The sequence below is a fragment of the Sarcophilus harrisii genome, chromosome X (assembly GCF_902635505.1).
Source record: "Sarcophilus harrisii chromosome X, mSarHar1.11, whole genome shotgun sequence".
NCBI lineage: Eukaryota > Metazoa > Chordata > Mammalia > Dasyuromorphia > Dasyuridae > Sarcophilus > Sarcophilus harrisii.
Window position 1 is genome coordinate 49,073,794 of NC_045432.1, and position 20,735 is coordinate 49,094,528.

Here is a 20,735-nt window from a genome sequence, read left to right on the forward strand (position 1 = left end):
AAACTTCTTAACTCAGGGCCATGGGCTTGTAAAAGTTCTTAACTGGTCCTGACTCCTATTTCCTGATCCCCCTGCCCCCTTTTAGTCCACAGAGTTTTCCCAGAGAATAATGAGCGTGAAATAGTTCGGTTTACATTTATCTAGGGGTGGTAATTTCTCTGATTCTGGTTGCTGAGCCTTGGCTTCATGTAGAACTTCAGAGCTGGGAGGTTCTAGCGATCATCTAGTTCAATCTCCTTATTTAACCGGGAGAAAACCAAGATCCGGGAAGTGTAACTAGTTAAAAAGAGTAACAAAGTAAAGTAAAACAAGAACCTAGGCAGCCCATGGGGGAGGGGGGCGGTTGAGGAGTTAGTGGAGGGACATAGAATTCTCTGGCCAGGCTCATAGTGGGGTGGAACTTCTGCCATCCCGGGAGTTCTCGGCTTCCATGACAATGGAGTTTGTTGTCAGTGCTGAGGGGAGAGGGTCCGCTGGCGCACCGGCTGTACCCTGGTCCTGCTCCTCTTAGTGGGTGGGTCCAAGGGTCTCACTCCTGTCAGTGGTTGGGGCTGAGGGTCTCAGTTCTCTTAGTGGGTGGGCCTGAAGGTTGAGATCAGCCTGGTAGTTGACTTCGTGAGGGAGAAGGGAAGGCCTGTGTCCGCTTCCCTTTCTCTCGTCCACATGCGTCTCCTCTTCTATGTTGTTAGCCTTTGTGCCATACAGATCGATGATACAGGTCAGCCCTGGGCCCCGGCAAAGAAAGGACTCCCTGCCCAATTTCCAGCTTCCCGGGCCCTCCCCCACCCATGCTCCCAAGAAGTCCAGGGGGTGATACCAAAAGTAGTAGGGGAGGGAACAAGCTACTTAACCCTGGGTCCACGGGCTTGTAGTTCTTAAGGGGTCCTGACTCCTGTTTTCCGATCTCCCTCCCCCCCACCTCCCCATTCAATCTACACAGTTTTCCTGAGAATGAATATGGAACAGTTAAGTTTGCATTTATCAATGGATCGTAATTTTTCTGATTCTGACTGCCAAAACTTTGGGCTGTTCGGGTCATAATAGCCCTTGAAGACTGGAAGGTTCTAGAGATTATCGAACTCAGTGTCCTTTAACAGGGGGAAAACTAAGGTCCAGAAGGGTGAACTTGTTAAATATGATAAAGTTCAAAAGAACCTAGTCAGCCCCTGGGTCAGGGAGAGCGGTTGAGTTAGTAGAGGGAGATGGAATTCTGTGGCCAGGCTCATAGAGGGCTGGAGCCAAGGGAGTTCTCGGCTTCCATGGCAACGGCGTTTGTTGTCAGTGCTGAGAGGAGAGGGTCTGCTGGCGCACCGGGTGCACCAGGGTCCCACTCCTCTTAGTGGATGGGCCCAAGGGTCTCACTCATCTTAGTGGGTGGGATCAAGGATCTCACTCCTCTTAGTGGGTGGGCCTGAGGGTCTGTCTCCTCTTTGTGAGGGGGGAGGGGGCAGCCGCGTGTTCTCTTGGGGACATTGAGCTTCCTGCGCTGTCCCAGCCTGTCATCCGGCCAGATGCGTCTCCTCTTCTGTGTTGTTGGCCTTTGTGCCATATGGATGCTGTGTACCTGCGAAGATCCAGGTGAGTGCCCTGGCCCCAGGCAAAGAAAGGACTCTCTGCCCAATTGGTAACTTTCTGGTAGCTTTAGGACCGCCCCCCCCGCCCCTTCCCCGCCCCTTCCCTGCCCCTTCCCCTCCTCTCCTCCTCCCCCCACTGCTGAAAAGTAGCCCAGAGGGTGATACAGGAAGTAGTAGAGAGGGATCAGACTTCTTAACTCAGGGTCCATATTTACATTTATCTTCAGGTCATAGTTTCTCTTATTCTGATAGCCAAGCCTTCGGTCTCATGTAGCACTTTAGAACTTAAAGGTTCTAGCAATCATCTAATTCAACTTATTCAACAGAGCCGAGATCCGGGAAGTGTAACTAGTTAAAAAGAGTAACAAAGTAAAGTAAAACAAGAACCTAGGCAGCCCATGGGGGAGGGGGGCGGTTGAGGAGTTAGTGGAGGGACATAGAATTCTCTGGCCAGGCTCATAGTGGGGTGGAACTTCTGCCATCCCGGGAGTTCTCGGCTTCCATGACAATGGAGTTTGTTGTCAGTGCTGAGGGGAGAGGGTCCGCTGGCGCACCGGGTGCACCAGGGTCCCACTCCTCTTAGTGGGTGGGCCCAAGGGTCTCACTCCTGTCAGTGCATAGGTCTGACGGTTGGTCTCCTCTTTGTGAGGATGAAGGGCAGGTGCGTGTCCTCTTGGGGACATTGAGCTTTCTAGGCCGTCCCAGTCTGTCTGTCATCTGGCCAGATGTGTCATCTCTTCTACATTGTTGGCCTGTGTACCATGTGGATGCTGTATGCCTGCAATGATTCAGATGAGTGCCCTGGGCCCAGGCAAAGAAAGGACTCCCTGCCCAATTGCCAACTTTCTGGTGGCTTTAGGACCTCTGCTCCATGTCCCTCCCCAGTACTGTAGAGTAATCTGGGGGTGATATGGAAAATAGTAGAGAGGGATCAATCAAGCTGCTTGTCCCACGATCCACGGGTTGGTAGTTCTTAAGTGGTATCATCCTCCTTCCCTTCAGTCTAAACACTTTTCCTGAAGAATGACTTAGCTTTATCAAGGGGTTATAATTTCTCCGATTGATTGCCAAGCCTTCTGGCTTTGTAGAGTCATTTTAACCCTTCAGAGATGGAAGGTTCTAGAGATTATGGAGTTCAACCTCCTTATTTAGGCAGAAGGAAACCGGGGTTGGAGAAGGGTAACTTGTTAAATATGGCAACAAACTAAAGTACACATAGAAGCTATCCAGCCCCTGGGGGAGGGGGGCTGTTGAGGAGTTAGTAGGGGGAGAAGGAATGCTATGGCCAGCCTCATAGTGGGGTGGAACGTCTTTCTCCCCGGGAGTCCTGGGCTTCCATGGCAACAGAGTTTGTTGTCAGTGCTGAAGAGACTGTCCGCTGGCACCGGGTGGGCCAGGGTCCTGCTCCTCTTAGTGGGTGGGCCCAAGGGCTTTACTCCTCTTACTGGGCGGGCCCTAGGGTCTCACTCTGATTGGTGGGTGGGTCCGAAGGTCTCACTCTGATTGGTGGGTGGGTCCGAAGGTCTCACTCTGGTTGGTGGGTGGGTCCAAAAGTCTCACTCTGCTTAGTGGGTGGCCCTGAAAGTTGAAATCAACCTGGTGGTTGCCTTTGTGAGGGAGAAGGGAAGGCGCGCGTCTCCTTACCTTGTCCACATGCGTCTCCTCTTCTGTGTTGTTGGCCTTTGTGCCATATGGATGCCGTGTGCCTGCGAAGATCCAGGTGAGCGCCCTGGGCCCAGGCAAAGGAAGGACTCCCTGCCCAATTGCTAACTTTCTGATGGTTTCAAGAATGCCCCTCCTTCCTCCCCCCCCCCCCCCCCCCCCCCCCCCCACTGCTGGAAAATAGTTCTGAGGGTGATACTAAAAGAAGTAGAGAGGGATCAAGCTGCTTGCCCCAGGGTCCAAGAATTGTAAAAGTTCTTAAGCGGTACTGGCTCCTATTTCTGATCGCCCTCCCCCCTTCAGTTTACCCAGATTTCCCAGAGAAGAATGAGTATGAAATAATTCAGTTTACATTTATCTAGGGATGGTAATTTCTCCGATTCCGATTGCCGAGCCTTCTGGCTTTTAGCTCATTATAACCCTTCTGAGCTGGAAGGTGTATAGAGATTATCGAGTCCAATCTCCTTATTTAGGAGGGGGAAAACCCAGATCAGAGAAGGGTAACTTGTTAAATATGGCAACAAACTAAAGTAAAGAACCTAGCCAGCCCCCAGGGGAGAAGGTGGGGGAAGAATTCAGTTCATTATGGGAGAAGGAATGCCATGGCCAGGCTAATAGAGGGGTGGAACTTATGGCTCCTCAGGAGTTCTCGGGCTTCAATGGCCACGGCGTTGTCAGTGCTGAGGGAACAGGGTCTGCTGGCGCACGGGGTGGAGCCGGGTCCCTTCCCCTCTCCCCCCCCCCCCCTTCTCTTAGTGTGTGGGCTTGAGGGTCTCACTCCTGTGGGTGGGCCTGAAGGTTGAGATCAACGTTGTGGTTGGCTTCGTGAGGGCGGAGGGCAGGCGCATGTTCCCTTTGGGGACATTGAGCTTCCTGAGTCATCCCAGCCCTATCATCCGGCCAGAGGCGGCTCTTCTATGTTGTTGGCCGCTGTACCACATGGATGCTGTGTGCCTGTGATGATCCTGGTGAACACCCTGGGCCCAGGCAAAGAAAGATTCATTGCCTGATCGCCAACTTTCTGGTGGCTTTAGGTTCCCCATACTGCATTGCTGGCAAGTAAGCTCAGGTGGCTCATAACTAAACTAGTAGAGAGGGATCGAGCTTCTTACCCTAGGGAATATGGGCTTGTAGTTCATATAAGTGGTACTGACCCCTGTTTCCTGATCGCCCTCCCCCCTTCAGTCTACACAGTTTTCCCAGAGAAGAATGAGTATGAAATAGCTCAGTTTACACTTATCAATGGGTCACGATTTTTCTGATTGATTGCCAAGCCTTCCGCATCATGTAGCACTTTAGAGCTGGAAAGTTCTACCGATTATCTAGTTCTACTTATTTAAAAGTGTGGAAAACGAGGTCCAAGAAACAAATCTGGTTTAAAATGGTAAAAAGCTAAAGTAAAAAAAGAACCTAGCCTGTCCCTGGGGATGGAGGTGGGGGGTGGGGGGTGGCTGAAGAAGTAGAGGGTGAAAGAATTCTATGTGCTGGCATGTAGCGGAATGGAAATTCTGCTGCTTGGGGAGTTCTCCAACGTCCATGGCAGCAGAGTTCGTTGCCATTGCTGAGGCAGTTAGGGCGGCTCGTGCATCAGGTAGATTCCAGAGCTGGAAGGTTCTAGGGTTGTTTAGTCCATGGGTCCAGAAATGGTAACAAAATAAAAAAAAAAAACATAACCAGCCATAAGGTCAGGAGGCAGGGAGAAGGGAAGGAGAAGGGGAGGGTGGCAGAGGGGTAGTAGAACTGGGAACGCAGGGGTGTACAGGCAATAAGATTCCTGGCCAAAGGTATCTGCTTCCCCATACCCTCTGCACAATTAGGGAGGACCGCTATAGACCCCACAATATTTTTTTGTTTTTCCTTCCCCTAGCAGTTTTACATGGAATATCAGAATTCCCCTGGCCTCCTTGTCTAAGCTCAGATCCCAAAGAAATCCAAGCTGAGCTTGGCCAGAAAAAAATCAGTGGGCATTAAAAACATGATCATAACAGCTGAAACCCTCAATTTCTCAGAGTAGCAAATGTTTCTGTTGCCCCCAAGTCCTTTGGATTATAGATGGATCATTGCATTTAGGCTTAGGTTTAGGTGTATTGCAGATCTTACATTTTTTAAAGAAAAAAAGGAGCATCATTTGTATTTATACCATAGATGATTTTTTCCTGAGGTTTTATTTGACTGGAACAAATGAAATAATACATATGTAAAGCACTTTGCAAACCTTTAAGCACTACATAAGAGCTGGCTATTATTTAAAATCATGCCATCTTGGCAGAACCTGCTAAAACATGCCTTCTGCAGGCAAAGCCTTTAAGTGGTTACCATAGTGACATATCAGGTAATATTAGGCACTACCTCAGCAAGAAAGCACTTGTCAAGGAGAATTATGTCAGCTAAGACAACACCAGTTAAGAGTACAAGTTCATTTGCATTACATATTGGCACATTTATCCTTTCATAAGAAGAACAAACAAGGATGGAAGAGAAAGTAATCCTATAGAACATTTGGGCTCAGCTGTATTTTAATTCAAAAACATTTTTTACAGATAAAGTAGATAACAAATAGAAATGAGAACAGAATTTTACCTTTCTTTTTTCATTAGGTGATTTTTTTATTTTTATATTTAAAAATTTTAATAGTTTTTTATTTTCAAAATATACACAAGAGGATCTAGATCAGAGATATACATGTGGCTATTGTAGGCCAAATTAGATTTTAATTAAGCAATTAAGAAACATTGAACAAATATACAACAGAAATTATGTGAATATGTAGTTTTAAAGTCAGTCTGCCATTTGGAGATAACCTCATGTATATGGTTTAATGACCTCCACTTCTATTTGTTTTTTATCACTCATCTAGTTGACAGTGAAACCACCAAATTTGGACTCTTATATCTCATTCAATGGGTTATATTTGAAAGCAAAAAAAAATGGCACTTTGTCTTAAGTGGTCTACTTTCACAGTGTTTCTAGGGAAAGACTCTGGACCTGACAGAACACTCTTGAAGGAGACTTGCTAAAGGTACCACAATTGGTACTTACGAATTGTCAAGATGTCTTCAAAAGATTTCAACCAAGGAAAAATATAGGCTCTTCATTTGCATGTAGATAGCTAATCATAGCTAACATTTATAGAGTACTTTTAAGATTTGGAAAGCACTTTACATATTATCATTTCATCTTGTCCTTTGGACAACCCTGGGAGGTAGGTGCTTATTTTGACACCCCTCACACACGTTACAGATGAGGAAACGGGTCGAATGAGATAATGTAAGGTGGCCAGCCACACAGCTGGGGAATGTCTGAGATAATCTTCCTAACTTCAAGTCTATCCCTCTAGATTAAGAATCTCATCCCTGACCGGCTAGGTAGCAGTAAATCCATTAACGTGATGTAGGGAAACCTTAGTGAGTGACCATAAAGGCAGTCTGAAGAGAACAGAATTTGCTATTGAAGGACTTGGGGGTGACCCTGGGCAAAACATTTAACCCCTCTGGACCCCAGTTGCCTTGTTCCCCAAATGAAGGGATTAGTCTACATAACTCTTAAGGTCACTTCCCTCCCCAAATCTGATTTATTTCTTAAGTACTTGGAGGGTTAACAGAAACTTGCCACTTTATTCATAAAGATAAAAAGCCTCCTTATGACCCAGCATGAGGGCTCCTGTTGTGCCTCCATATTTAGACCAGGCCAATGCCCAGGAGAGAGGAATCTTCTCTCCCGTGACCTGTCACCACCAGTTTGGCTTGACCTAGTCCTCAAGAACAATAGAAGATTAAATAGGTTGCTCCCAGGGATTAGAGACCTGCTTCATAAGCCCCTTAAAGCACCATGACTATCAACCTGGCCCTAGCACCAAAAAGATTCTCATGAGGATGGAAGAATAAAATGACTGCCCCAGCCTCAAATCCCTGACCTTATCTTACCATAAGCTCCTCAAAGCACCATGACTATCAAACAACCTGGCCCCAGCACCAAAAGAATTCTCATGAGGAAGAATAAAATGACTTCCCCAGGCTCAAATCCCTCACCTTACCTACCTTCACCATAGGACCTTTCTCGTGGCCATGGCCTTCCCCTGCTCTAATCAACAAGTACCTTTTCTAGGAGCTAAATCCTATTTCCTGTTCCCCTAATTCATATTTTTTTTGGCCTTGGTTTCCTTAGTGTGTCCTATTTCTCACAAATAGGCAACTTTAATATTTTACTGAACTGAATTCCGTCACTGCAGAAAAATTCCTTTTCCTGAGCTCTCCCTGAATTTTTCCCTCTCTCTTCCCATCCACCTCTGTTCATGGCTGACTTTTATCTCCTCTCCTACCTTTCCTTCTGGAAATCTCCTTTTCTTAAGGATATCTCCTTATCCAAGACCTCTCTCATCTCATACTTTTACAAAATGATCACTGCTTTTCCACCCTAATACTGTCCCCTCCCAATACTAGTAGAAGCCTCCCTTGTAACAGGTTAGGTAAACCAGCCGACACATTGATGATGCCTGACAACATAGTGTCATTTTGCACTTTGGGTCCACTGCTTGTTTTTGTCAATCCTCTGGAACGAATATTTGTCATCTGAGTTTGAATTCTGCTTTAGATAAAATATTTATGACTTATCCTGAACCTTACTTTTCTATGAAATGGGAAGCAGAATAATCTCCACTTTTAGCTTTTAGCACTTTTAGGCTTTATACTTTTCATATAGAAGCTCATTTGATTTTCAAAACCCCCTATAAAGTAGATTCATTTATTAGCTCCATTTTTCAGAAGAGGCAACACACAGAGAGGATCACATAGCTATTAAATGTCCCAAGAAAGCCTGGAATTGGGATCTTCCTGACTCCAAGATCGGCCTTCTGTCCACTTTGACACTACCTCAAAAAAGAGAGGAGAAATGGGAGAATGACTATAAAGCTCTCAGCAAACCTTAAAGTGTTATATGAAATTGAGCAGTTATCATTCTTTGCCCCACTTGAGTGCTTACTCACCACTTTTCTCATTCTCTTAGCACCCTTACCACTTGAGTAAGTTTTGGCCTAGTGGGAAGAGTTAGTATTGGACTCCTCTGCCACCATTTCTTAATCTCTGATTTCTAATCTGTTCTACTATCCTCTTCCACTTTATGGATAAATTCATTCTATTCGTATTTAGAGCCATGACCCCTAAACAGACATTTCCCTCCTTTAAATTATCTTATACTTAGCTTTCTTACCTAATCTCCTCAAAAATCTATTTTACTTCTGACTACTGCTATTCATCTATACTCCCTCACATTCCTCCCCCCTCTTCCCCACCTTCTCTTAACCCCTCTCCATCCTACTCTGTTGGGTAAGATGAATTTTTGCACCCAGTTGAGGTTCCAGTGCTGACCGCTCCCCTCACCCCATCCTTCCATTGTAAAAATAATTCTTTTACATGCCTGCCTTATCCATGCATGGTACGTTCACAAAATAAAGGGTTTGGGTGATATGACCTGAAACCCCTTCTAGCTCTAAAACTCTGATCCTATGGCATCAAGTGACTCGCATTATAAAGAATTCTGAACTTGGAAGTCAATAAGAGCCAGGTTCTAGTCCTGTCTCAGACATACACTACTGTGTGACAAGACACTTGATCTCTCTGCACATATGTCCTTTACCCATAAAATCAGAGTTGGACTGATTCCCCTCCATCTTTAAATCTGTACTCCTAAAATCGGTCTCTCCTTTGTTCTCGAAGAGGACCATGACATTAGGGGAGGACATGTAAATGAATTGGATTTAAGTGAGGGAGGGCTGTGCAAGGTCACCTGCCTCACTCCTCCAGAGCCATCAGAGTTTTGGGAGAATGAATACCATTTTCGGAAACTTTCAAAATATCAGATGAACTAATACAGGGGCAAAATGTAGAGGATGACTAGAGATGGGGATAAAGATAGCCCCCAGTACAAAGTGCGATTAAAAGGAGATAATATATATGCCAAATGCTTTGCAAACCTTAAAGTGAGCAGTGAGCCTCCGCTACTAAACAGGGAGACATTTACCTAAGGTGTTCTCCAAAATCAAAGATGTTTCCCTTAAAAGGATTCCCTTTGTTGACGGCAAAATTCCCCAAATGCCGTTGGCAGAATATAGGTCCAGAATCCTAGAGATCCTCCTTAGAAATGTGAAAGAGGCCAGGATAGATATTCATGCTGGAAGACCCATGCCAATGAAAATGCATATTTTTACCCAGAGTAAAAACTGACAGCTGAGCATTGAGAGAGGGAGCAGAACAAAAACAAAAGGCATATTTTAGATACGATAGTAGAGGATACGATTTTAGAATTTACAAAGCACAAATGTCTGGGACCACCCAGTGTAGGAGAAAACAATTCTACATTCTTCAGTGGGCCACTGTTTAATAAGGAGACTATCCCACTGTGTGATGGACAAGCAGCTACTCTGAATAGCGCCCAATCTCTATATTTGGGGCAGAAATTTGCTGCATTTAAATGAACTGGGTCTACAATGGAGTAAGGAAGAGTAGAGTGTATTTTTTTTTCCGTGATCCCAATATGATTGCTGCTAAAATTGTCAATCTCTTTGAGGTATTTGATTTAAACTATTTTATATGGCCTTCAGAGGCAGAAAATTGTGAAAATGACAAATGATCCACAGAGCAATAGAAAGATGTAAGTGGCCTACGGCATGCTGCCAACAACAAATTGCTTACAATAAGTAGTTTAAAAAGATAGCAACTGAAAAAAGAGGTGAACTCGCTTCATCCTGAGACGGACAGGCAACAAGCAGGTTGTCAACTTGAGTGGCACATTGGCACCCTCTGCCTGGGACACTAAAAGAACAAAGAGCATGGAGAATGGTAGGGAAGAGCTTGTGTAGGTTAATTATGGAAAGCTGGGATGAGAATTACACAGTAAAAATGGGGAAGATTAGTTTTGGTAGAATGAATACCATTTTCGGAAACTTTCAAAATATCAAATGAACTAATACTGGGCTCTGCTGCCAACTAGTGAGACCTGCACTTTTCTTGGTCTTGGTTTTCTTAATCTTTCAGTGAAATGAGTATTGGACTATCTACATCAGACCATCCCCAGTCCGTAATAGATTTTTACTGGTTCATAATATATTACTGGCAGCTAGATGGCACTTCAGCGGATAGAGTATGAGGCCTGGAGTCAGGAAGACTCATATTCTGAGTTCATATCTGGTCTCAGACACTTATTAACTGTCTGACCATGGGCTAGTCACTAGGTAATCCCAGACTCCTGTGCTTTGTAAATTTTAAGGTCAGTCTATCCTTTGTTATTCGGGGTCCCTCCCTTACTATTTGCTTGTGAATTTTTACCTTCCCTCCCTTCAGTGAAACTTATCTTGTGTGTGAAGACACAGGAGATAGAGTGGAGAAAAATAAATGAAAGAAGCTAGAAAAGTGAGCAAGCATGGAGGATGCAGAGGTTGAGAGCACAGAGCAAGGGGATTAGTGTTGTAAAGGAGGAAGAGCATGTCTTCCTCAGACTAGAATGGATGTGGAAACACGCTTTTTGATGGGGAGGAGGGAAGAGAAATATGTTCCAATTGGATGGCCTGGTTTTTTTCTCACTGAGGCAGGAGGCAGATCTTTCTGCCAAGAGTATTTCTGATGTGGATTTCCTGTAACTCATAGATGGCCAACAACAGGGAAGAGTGGGGAAGCCTCTGGATTTGGGTGCAAGGGACTTGGATTTAGATTTTTCTTCTCCAGCTTTATAGCTGTGTGGCTTTGAGCTGATCCCATTACTTCTCTAGGCCGGTTTCCTTCTCTGAAAATTTAAAGGCCCAGTTGGACTTGATAATGCCATCGGCTCAAGCACATAGCTCAAAATCCTCTGATCCTCATGTCCCCAAGTTTTGAATAATGTTGATAAATGATTAAGAAAAGTATTTGTAACTTGCGATTTTAGTTTTTTAGCCTTGTCACTTAGTTGTCTGAATGTGCACATATCACCTCATTTTTCTGGCCCTCATTTCTTCCACTGTAAATTAAAGATAGTGTTTAAGAAAATGGCTATAAAGCACTTTGCACACCTAAGTATGTTGCATGTATAGCCATCGGGTTTTTTTTTTTTTGTATCATTGTGGAATCAGCTTTCCCTTTTAAAAATGTATCCTTAAAATTATTGTAAGAGCAATAGTAAATTTTACCTTCTGTCCTATACATTTGGAAATATGTTTGTTATTTTAATTTCATACAATAGCTACCTACTGATAGAAAAAGTATACTTAAACCCATTTGAAATCTCTTATCTTTTCCATTTATGGTTAGGTTTGTTGTTTTTTTTGTGAAGCATTGGGGTTAAGTGACTCAAACTCGGTTCCTCCTGACTGCAGGGCTAGTGCTCTATCCACTGCACCATCTAGCTGTCCCCATCATATTCCTTTCTACGCTTTATAAAGTAATAAATGCTTGACTATTTTGGGTCCAAATAACCTAATTCATAAGTACTTTCAGGTGTGGCTGTACAATTCGATAATATTTTGGAAAGGGAAGCGAAGTCTATTCACGATACGGAAACAATATTAGGACCACAAGATGATACAGGTCATTTCTTCTATCCGAAAAGTAAGTGTCCTTAAACATTTGGACTCTCTTATCCCGCCTTTGCCTAGCACAGAGCAGGCAGTTAAAAACGTTTATTAGATTGCTGAATTGACCTGAATTAAATTTGCCCTTCTGTAGCTGTCTGGCAGTATCTCTAAGTCATTCCCCAATGATTGACCTTTGGAGCAAAGCCTGAGATTCAGTCAATTGTCCCAGATTTTGCGAAATATGAGCCTTCTGTGGCATTTAGCCAGGTGTTGGGAAGCCCTCATGTTATGGACTAGACCAGATGTTTTTTCCATCTGTCTTGCTGATCTTTTTTTTTTTTTTTTTTTTTAAGGTCAGATTCCATCTCCCAGCATCACTCTGTAATACTGTACTTAATGTGTTTCTCAGACCTGTAGTTGCCCCGTGAGAATGATTAACCACAATGAGACATTTCCCCTATCGGAACACATTTGGTGTTCCTTCAAGGAGAAGCGCCATACATGCTGCCACAAGAATTACAAAGATAAATCAGTTATTTAAAATTATGCAAAGATATGCCAGAAATAATTGGAAGCTATTAGTATGTTAACAGAGCATTCTATCAATTGCTTTGTTTCTACTCCAGATTTAAACACTGCCCTAATCTGTGACCTTGGCCTAATAGATTTCATGTTATCTGTGTCCTTGTTTCTTAGTGTATAAAATATCTACAATAGTACCTAGTTGGAGGATGGTTGCAATATATGCCAAAAGCAAACTCATTTTTTTTTTACTGTAGTAACACCAATGCTAGAGATAGTAATAACTGGGGTCATACAATGATTTAGTCTTGCGGGTTCTTAGAAGCAGCTATTTTATATTTCCGTGACTATCACATGGGCCAAGTAAATTGTTCTCTGGAAGATAACATGGCTCTGCCCTATCTCCATCAAAAATAGCTCTGATCATGGTATTTTCACAAGATATTTGTTTCTGAAGTGTGCAGAAACAGCCACTGTCAACCGGAACCCCAGACTTGGTTCTCTGGCCTAACATTGACAGAATAAAATCTAGCTGTTCCATCTCAAGGAAAGCAGAGAGTCTTGTATAGGTCAAATCTTAAGAAAATGTTGACAATCAGAGGATTATATGTTGATAAGAGTTGAGATATCGCATCCTTGACCTGAAAGACAGTCTGGGAAAAACCACCTTCTTCCCTTTGGGCAGACATCGATCTCTTCAGTTTGGAAGGGCTGTCTGTGGTCTTATGGTCTGTCTTTAGCTCCCCTTTGACATGCTGTGTTTGTAAATTGCCTGCTCTGAGTCCGGATGTTCTTCCTACTGGTGAAGCCAAATCAGAATCTGCAAACTGAGATACCTTTCAGGACATTCTTTGGAAGATGTTTTTTCATAATCTGTTGACAACTCATGAATCTTCTATAAGTTCATCTAGTAGCAGAAACCTGACCTGAGATGGCCTACTTTTGATTTTTAGTCTATCATTTCAGCAATCATTTTGCTGTTTTCTTTCAGTGGACGAGGTGAACTTTCCTTTGTTTGTGGCTCTGGGAGATGTTTGGGTCATAGTAGTTACTCTTATGGGGTGAAGGAATGGGATGAGGGATTAATGGGGAATTGATGGAACCATTGCTAAAAATCTCTCTTGAATTTCTGCCTCTAAAAGCCTGTAGAGTCAACGAGGGAGAACAAGTGGAACCGTGTCAAGGAAATCAAGACCTTAATAAGACCATGTGTTTGAAATCTAACTGCTGCTTTTCTTCAAAAGACAAAGATGAAACAACATCATGCTATACTCCCGTAGTAGACAGTAAGCTTATCTTCTAATGGTTGGTATGGATCTGGTGGGAAAAAATGCAGAGACCGTTTACATGGCAAAAGTTTAAATTCTGAGGCCCCAGGCAGAATTTTGCAGTCTCCCCTCAAGTCCCAGGCACATTCTATTTTTATTAATCCCTTCTTAATGTACAAACTGGGAATTGCTCCAAAAACAGTATTTTGGGTCGATTAAGTGGTAACAATAGGAATAGTGTGTGAGATTTTTCTAATGCAATGAGTTCATAAAACAAGTTCCTCTGATTTGGAAAGAAATCACAAATCTCTCTGGCTCTGGCTCTCACTCTCACTCTCCATCCCTTTCTTCCTTTTCTCACTCTCTTCTTCCTGACACTTGGGATGATACTTTATCTTGCCAGGAAACCTCAGTAAGGAGTGCGTGCAGTCTCCTAGCTTGAGACAATTTGTTCTTGTGCTAGGTGTCTCTTCTCCATTGGATCCCCTGAAGCAAAATATGGCAGAAGGTCAAGAATGATGTTTAAATGAGTCAGGACACATTGGATCGAAATCTTTGCTGCCCAAGTGACGATGGCCAAGCCACTTTTCTTCTTCGAGCCTCAGTTCCTCTATAAAATTGGGGAGGTTGGACTTAGTACGATCCAAGGCTTCTTCTAGTTCTATATGTTTTGTCCCCTAAAATGCCCTCAGCACATATCTATAGTAAGGGGATGCTTTTTCCAACCTGGAAAGACACCATTCTTGACTTTGTGGCTGATGGATACTAATAGCAGTCCCTTTTTCTTGCTTTGGATTTCCCCATAATTTTGTGTCAGGATTTTAGGCTTTTAGGAATAGAACCAATTTTGCCTTATAGGAGTTACCATTTTTTACATACATTAACATTGCACGTGTTTTGTATTTCTGAGTTGCTATATGTCAAGCCTCAATCACCATTATCTGGAAGAGTTGACTTAGATATTTCCATAGGGGTTCTTGGGTTTTTTTGGAGGGGAGAAAGAAGTTGTTTTTTGGTTATATAATTTTTTTCCACTAAAGTTCTCTGAGAGGCCAGGGGAGCAAGACCCTGACAATCCAGAGAGAGCAGCTTCAAGCACATCTGTTATTAGCTCTGCTCTGAGAAAATTTCCACTGTTGTGGATAGTGTTGGATTTAGAGTCAGGAGAGACCCGGATTCCAATCCTGCCTGGCACACTTGGTAGCTGGGTGATGCTGGGCTCCTCACTTAATCTACTCTCTGATCGACTGGTCTACTCTGGACTACTCTCTGATCCTCACTTCCTCTTAGATAACAATCTCCCAAAGTTGTTGTGAAGCTAAATTGAGTGCTCCTCCCATTGTGCACTTTGCAAACCTGAAAGCACTATCTAAATATTGATTGTTCTTGTTGTTATTATCTTGGGCCCAGTACCAGACTGCAGCTCACGGCTGACCTGGTGCAAAGAAGCTCAATGCCGGAGTCATCTTGGGTGATGAATTTGTTAGCATGGCACTTCTCAAAGGCCGTCTTCTTAATTAGAGAGAGCTGTTCTGGCAGTGGGGAGTGGGGCGCTCCCACCCATAAAATGAGGAAAAGTCTTTAAAAAAAGCAATTTGAAATGGCATATTTTTCCATCATAGCAATAACTAACATTTATGTAGTGCTTTAAGGTTTGCAAAATAAATTTCTTGATAAATCCCACAGTCACCCTGTGAGATGTCATTGTACACATTTTATAGATGAGGAGACTCACCTCTGAGAGGGGAAGCAATTTACCAGGGGTCACACAGCCAGTATGTGACTCAAACCCAGGTTCTCTTTCAGCCAGGCCACTGTTCTCTCCATCACACCATGAGAGTATTGGCCAAGCTTCTGAGAATACGTGGCCATTTCCCAGTACTTGAGGATTTAATACTACAAAGTCCTGTGAGAAATCGTTTCTTTAAAAAGTTAACTCAATCACTCTACAAGTCCCAATTCCTGACTGAGCATGTAGTCCTGCGAGTTTAACACCGTCACATCTTGTTATTTATTTGTCAGTATGGTTTTGCTGAGAATGACAACTCCCCGGCCCTTTTAGGATGTGCTTTTAAAAAAACGAAAGTTGAAATATTCTGCTGCAGCTACTTGATTCTGCGATTAATTTAATGGGGTGTAGTTTGAACTCAACATTTAAGAGGCCATTACTTTACCAAGTTAACTGGAGATGAATTAGCTGCTCGAGTTCCCTGTGATGTATAGCATATGTCCACAAAGCAAGCAGACGTGTAGCCCTAGGAGGGAATGCCTACAATGGATCACAATCTGTTGACCAAAAATAGCCTTATTTTTAGTGAGCCACGTTTTTACAGAGCAGCCTCGAGCTGCATATCAGAAGCCCCTTTGCACTATTTGTCGCGTATAAATTACCTCTTGTCATGAACCAAGGATCTTTCCTCTAGCTGGATGAGCCTAATTAATAATCTTCGCCAAAGATTTGATGAAAGATCGCTCGTCTTTGCCTCACTCGAGTTGCCTAGGGGTTAATAAATCCTGTCCTTTGCCCAACAGATGTCCAACTGACCCTTCGCTTTTTTGTCATCGGAATTGTATGCTTGATTCTGCTCGGATGTCTTCCCATTTGTTGCTGCATCCTTTGTCAGCAAAGGTACGCGAACATGCAAGTATCTTCCATTTATTTCTTCTTTTTCTACTACTGGAGGTTTGCTTTCTGTCAGATAGTCACTTGTGGGTTCCGAAGCATGGGGATTGTGTCTTAGTTCCTTTTCTGTCGATGGGGAAGGCAATTTGGAGGCATTTTTGAAATCCTCTTGAGTGTTTCTGTGACGCTTGCATAAGCGTGCTCCTTTTTAAAAGCCTCGTTTGTAGCTGTGCTGCAGAAGTAATCTGTTATTTCACCTCTGCCTTGTGTTCATACTCTGAACTCTTTTTTGGGGGAAATTGTGCCAGTATGGACTATTTGCAAATGTAAACAAATGGAGCTTGTGTAAATTTAGTGCCATTATCTTAATCATATATCTGGCCTAATAACGCATTTTCAAATTGAGCCCGAGGCTCTTCTTTGGTCACTAATTGGGCTCAGAAGTACTCACAAAGCTAGCTAGCCCAGTGCAGCCCAGCTCTCTAACCCCCAGCAGGCTGAAAGTAGAGAAAGATCATGGGGAGGAGGAGGAAGTGGCCCCATTGATTATGTTGGGGGTCAACTCCTCGCCAAAGGGGCTCCGGCATGTTTACACTGATAAAATACTACTTGTGGCTACTTGAGTGAGGTGCTTATTAAATGTAAATGGTCAGACTTTGGACTGGATATACTTAAATGCCTTTCCAGAATTTTGCCTTCTTCCTCGGAGATTGAATTCCTAAATTCCTACTAAATAGACAGATCGGTACTAACAGTCGAGAGATGACAAACATGCCATTTTCCTTTTAAGCAGTATGAGTCCAGATTGCACATGATCTGTCAGACTTGCAAGAAAATAGCAGACAGAGTAGGACTGACCCACCAAAGCTGACCAATAATGGTACTTGCCTAGTGATGACTTAGGAAAATTGTATAACACAGCATGAGGGATTTGGAGATTCTAGCCCATAGATTGCCTTGCTCAAAGAGGGCCTGTCTTCCTAGAGTGTGGGAATGCCGAGAGGGGGTTAAACAACACTGGTAGGAGTCCTCAAAATGGCCTTCAAAATCATCATCCTTTGCATTTGGGGATAGGACGCAGTGTTCTTCGGGTTTGTGTGTTTTGCTGAACTCTGTAATCTGACCGGAGATGTTCTTTGGAAATCCTGGATCTGGTCATTAGCCACCTGCTGAAAGGTTTCCAGTTTCCAGGTCTCTCTGTTTTTCTAAATCTAGCTTTCAGGAAAAGAAAAGAAAATCCTCCCAATTCTCAACACAGTGCTAGTTTTAGAGAAATATTGTAAAAGGACGTTTTGATCACAATCTGAGTACACTGGAGCCTGTGCTAACACTGTACTTGTTAGAGTGGGACTTCTCGCCCCATCCGAGGCACTTCAGTTACTGAAGTAAAGGCCAGTTTCCCCTATGAGATGGTTCCATCATGAGGCTGTTTGAGTGTGGTAGAGGGTATACTATTAGCTCTGATTAGAGAGAACCCCAAGTCCCCAGTCAGAAGTCCTGGGTCCAAATCCAGGTTCTAGCGCTAGCAAGGATCTGGCTTCAAATCTTGTCTTTCAATACTTGTTAGCTCTGTGACTTTGGACAAAATACTTCATGGTCTGAACCTCAGTTCATCTCTAGACAGAAAAATCATATTTAGGCCTCACAACTTTGTTCTAAGGATCAAATAGTTAAAGTACTAAAATATGGCCAGAAAAAAAGTGATTTGGAATCAGGAGGAACTGAGCTGGAATATTACCTCAGAAATCCAGTATCTGTATGACTCTGAACAGGTCATTTCACCTCTGTCTGCCTCAGTTTCCTCAACTGTAAAATGGAGATGATAACGGCACCTACCTCCCAAAGACTGTTGTGAGTCTCTGATGAGATCATATTTATAAAGTGCTTTGCAAACCTTAAAGCACTGTATACATGATAATTAGCATCACTGTTGTTTTTGTTGTTTTTACTCTTCTGTGTCCTCCCCGATCTCTCCTATTCTGGTTTCCCTCACCCTCCTCATGCTAAATGGGTTCTTTTTCAGGCTCCCTAAGGACCCCTTAATTACTGAGTCTAATGGTGGTCATGTTGTTTGGCTTTTCAATACCTTATTTATCCTCTCTCAATACCTTGGCTTCCATGATAGTGCACCCTTGTGGCTGCTCCTTTTCTGGTTCTTTTGTGCACTTTTCTTCCTTCACCTGTTCCCAAAGTGTGGGTATCCCTTCAGGCTCTGGCCTCGGCCCAGCCTTTTCTCTCCAGCTTTCTCCGTTAGCAGACTCCTCCTCTTCCATGGCTTCAATGATCTGGCTCTTTCTGTGAATCTGCAGGTGGTGATCTCATTGCCCTCTGCTGGTATGAGCTCGGTGGGGCTGGCATGTGTTGATAGGGCCACTTGTTTGTTGATCCGCTGTCTTCTTCCAGCTGCCTGGCTTTAGCCTATAGCATTCTCTGCAATATTTACATACGATGAGTGGGAACCTGGTCCTTGCTCCCTCTGTGCCCTGCGCAGTCATTCCTGCTCTCACAGCTGACTGTAGAGCCCTGACAACAGGGCGATTGATGAGGGATTCTGAATGCCAGAGACTGGGGGGATTGTGCCTTCTTAGAAAGTAATTCACCATCCTCCTCTTGGAGGAGGCCCAGCTGGAATGCCTCGGTCGGCAGAGTTGGACCAAAACGTTAGCCTAGCCCCGCGAGGTACGTGCTCGACCCAGCCGTTTTTCAAGGGCAAGGCATCCCCAACTCTGCCTCGACTGCTTCTCTGTGACTGGGCACTGGGCCTGAATGGTCAAATCACTTTGACCTTTCATCAGAGCCCTTTGTAAGTTAAAACACTTGGCAGTTACTCGCTAGGATTCTTATTCTTATAGTAAAGCACCTCCATTAGGCATCTCTCCACTGAATATACTGTATAAAAAAAAATGTGTAAAAATGACACGTCCTCTATTGTCTTTTCTATAAACTTTGGAACTAAGTTAATGGCAAGGCCAGTCACATAAAGAGGCAGCAGCATGGCCTAGGCGATGAGGCCGGGACTGAGAGGCACGAAGAGCTGAGTTCAAATCCCGATTCTAATACTAGCTGTATCATTCTGGATATGTCACTTTGTTCATCTGAGTTTCATTTTCCTCAAATGGGAATATTCATCACTGTGGTAAGTACCTTGCACAGTTGTGAGGATCAGATGAAATGATAAATGGGAAGTGTGTGAGGCGCTAGAAAAATCTCGGCAGCCTCCAGTGAAACTGCTAACAAAGGAATCCAGCTCCATTTATCACTGCCCTCACACACTGACATAAGAGTTCTGTTCCCGAATATCGGCGTGCAGAGAGCTCTTCGTCCATGTGCACGACCGCAGCCCTTTGGGTAATACAGGAAGCACGGGAACGCTAGCAGCGACCAACATGCCACCTTCCAAATCCCAGCACTGAAAAAGCATCCGGACATGTCCTTGTAAAGTGCATTTAATTGCCCTGCAACATAAAGAGTCCAGAGGTAAAAACCATTTTGTTTGACCAGGCCTTCCCCACATTTTGTTCCAGATATACTCCCACGATATTTTTGCCCCAAGTTCTGTTTCTTGGCTCTCCTCCTTTGTCCATGCCATCTCAGTGATGGCGTTTGGAGAGAAAATGAGTGATCCCTTGGCAAACCGCAGCCCTGAGTTGGGGATCAGGGAGCCTGCTTATCAGCCCAGTCCTGCCCCTTATGAGCTGCACGATCTCCAACAAGGCCTGTGAGCTCTCTGAACCTCAGTTTCTCTCTTTGGAAAGAGAGAGGGTTGAATGAGATAGCCTTGGAGGTCATTTTGATTTGTAGGAATGACATTTTGTTAAGTAAATACCGAATGAACAACTTGCTTTTGGGGGACACAATTTTTAAGTTCTCAGGGGAGGAGGAGCAGGATCTAGGGAGTGACAAGGTGTGTAATGAGACTAAGAAAACCAAATCTCCGTCAAGGTTGTTTCAGTGGTTGGAGACAGTTTGCATGGATTAACCGTGGACTCCAGCTTCACATATATCATTCTGTGGGAATGGAATAGTATGGGAGAACTGACCCGATCATATGATTAATGGGAATGGGATGGGTTTGGTTTAGTAATTCCTGAAACTGAGCTGGTCCAGAGTTCTCATCAACAGCACCTGTTCATTTCTAGTCTTAGCGCAGTCCTTTTGCTAAACTGACATTTGAAATGTGACCTTTCTTTTTTTTATAGGCAGGCACATACTATAAGAGGCTTCTGGTATTTGACCTACCCAGACAAGAGGATCACGCCATAATCACTTAAATGTGGTCGAACATCATAGAAGAAAAAACTTTTTTCTTTGCTTTACCACATCCATGATTGCATGTTCAATAAAAATATGTGGCTTTTGCCTCATATAAATAATTTGTCACTCCTTCATTGTCTAGCTGAATAAATCTAAAACACATAGCTCCATTACGAGAAGATGATGTGGTAGGCAAATTGGGACTACGTTTTTGCTGTTTGGGTTAGGTGGGAATTAAAAGGATCCCACCTACGATAAGAGAGACCAAGATAGAGCTCTAAATCAATGGTCTA

At 43.7% G+C, this 20,735-nt stretch overlaps 1 protein-coding gene across 9 annotated transcripts in view; it reads left to right on the top strand.

The window, feature by feature from the left end:
• FMR1NB (FMR1 neighbor) overlaps window positions 1-20,735 on the top strand; it is a 44,754-nt gene that overhangs the window by 2,773 nt on the left and 21,246 nt on the right. For 2 of the 9 annotated variants that reach the window (XM_031944437.1, XM_031944432.1), the window contains exons 2-5: window positions 11,699-11,809; window positions 13,440-13,583; window positions 16,098-16,206; window positions 20,388-20,559. In XM_031944437.1, coding sequence (XP_031800297.1) covers window positions 11,699-11,809; window positions 13,440-13,583; window positions 16,098-16,206; window positions 20,388-20,451 — 428 coding nt within the window. In that variant the 3' untranslated portion in view covers window positions 20,452-20,559. Of the gene's footprint in view, window positions 1-293; window positions 719-1,279; window positions 1,579-2,291; window positions 2,537-3,088; window positions 3,295-11,698; window positions 11,810-13,439; window positions 13,584-16,097; window positions 16,207-20,387; window positions 20,566-20,735 lie in introns of those variants that run through there. The other 7 variants (XM_031944438.1, XM_031944435.1, XM_031944440.1 and 4 more) reach the window with 7 other exon arrangements.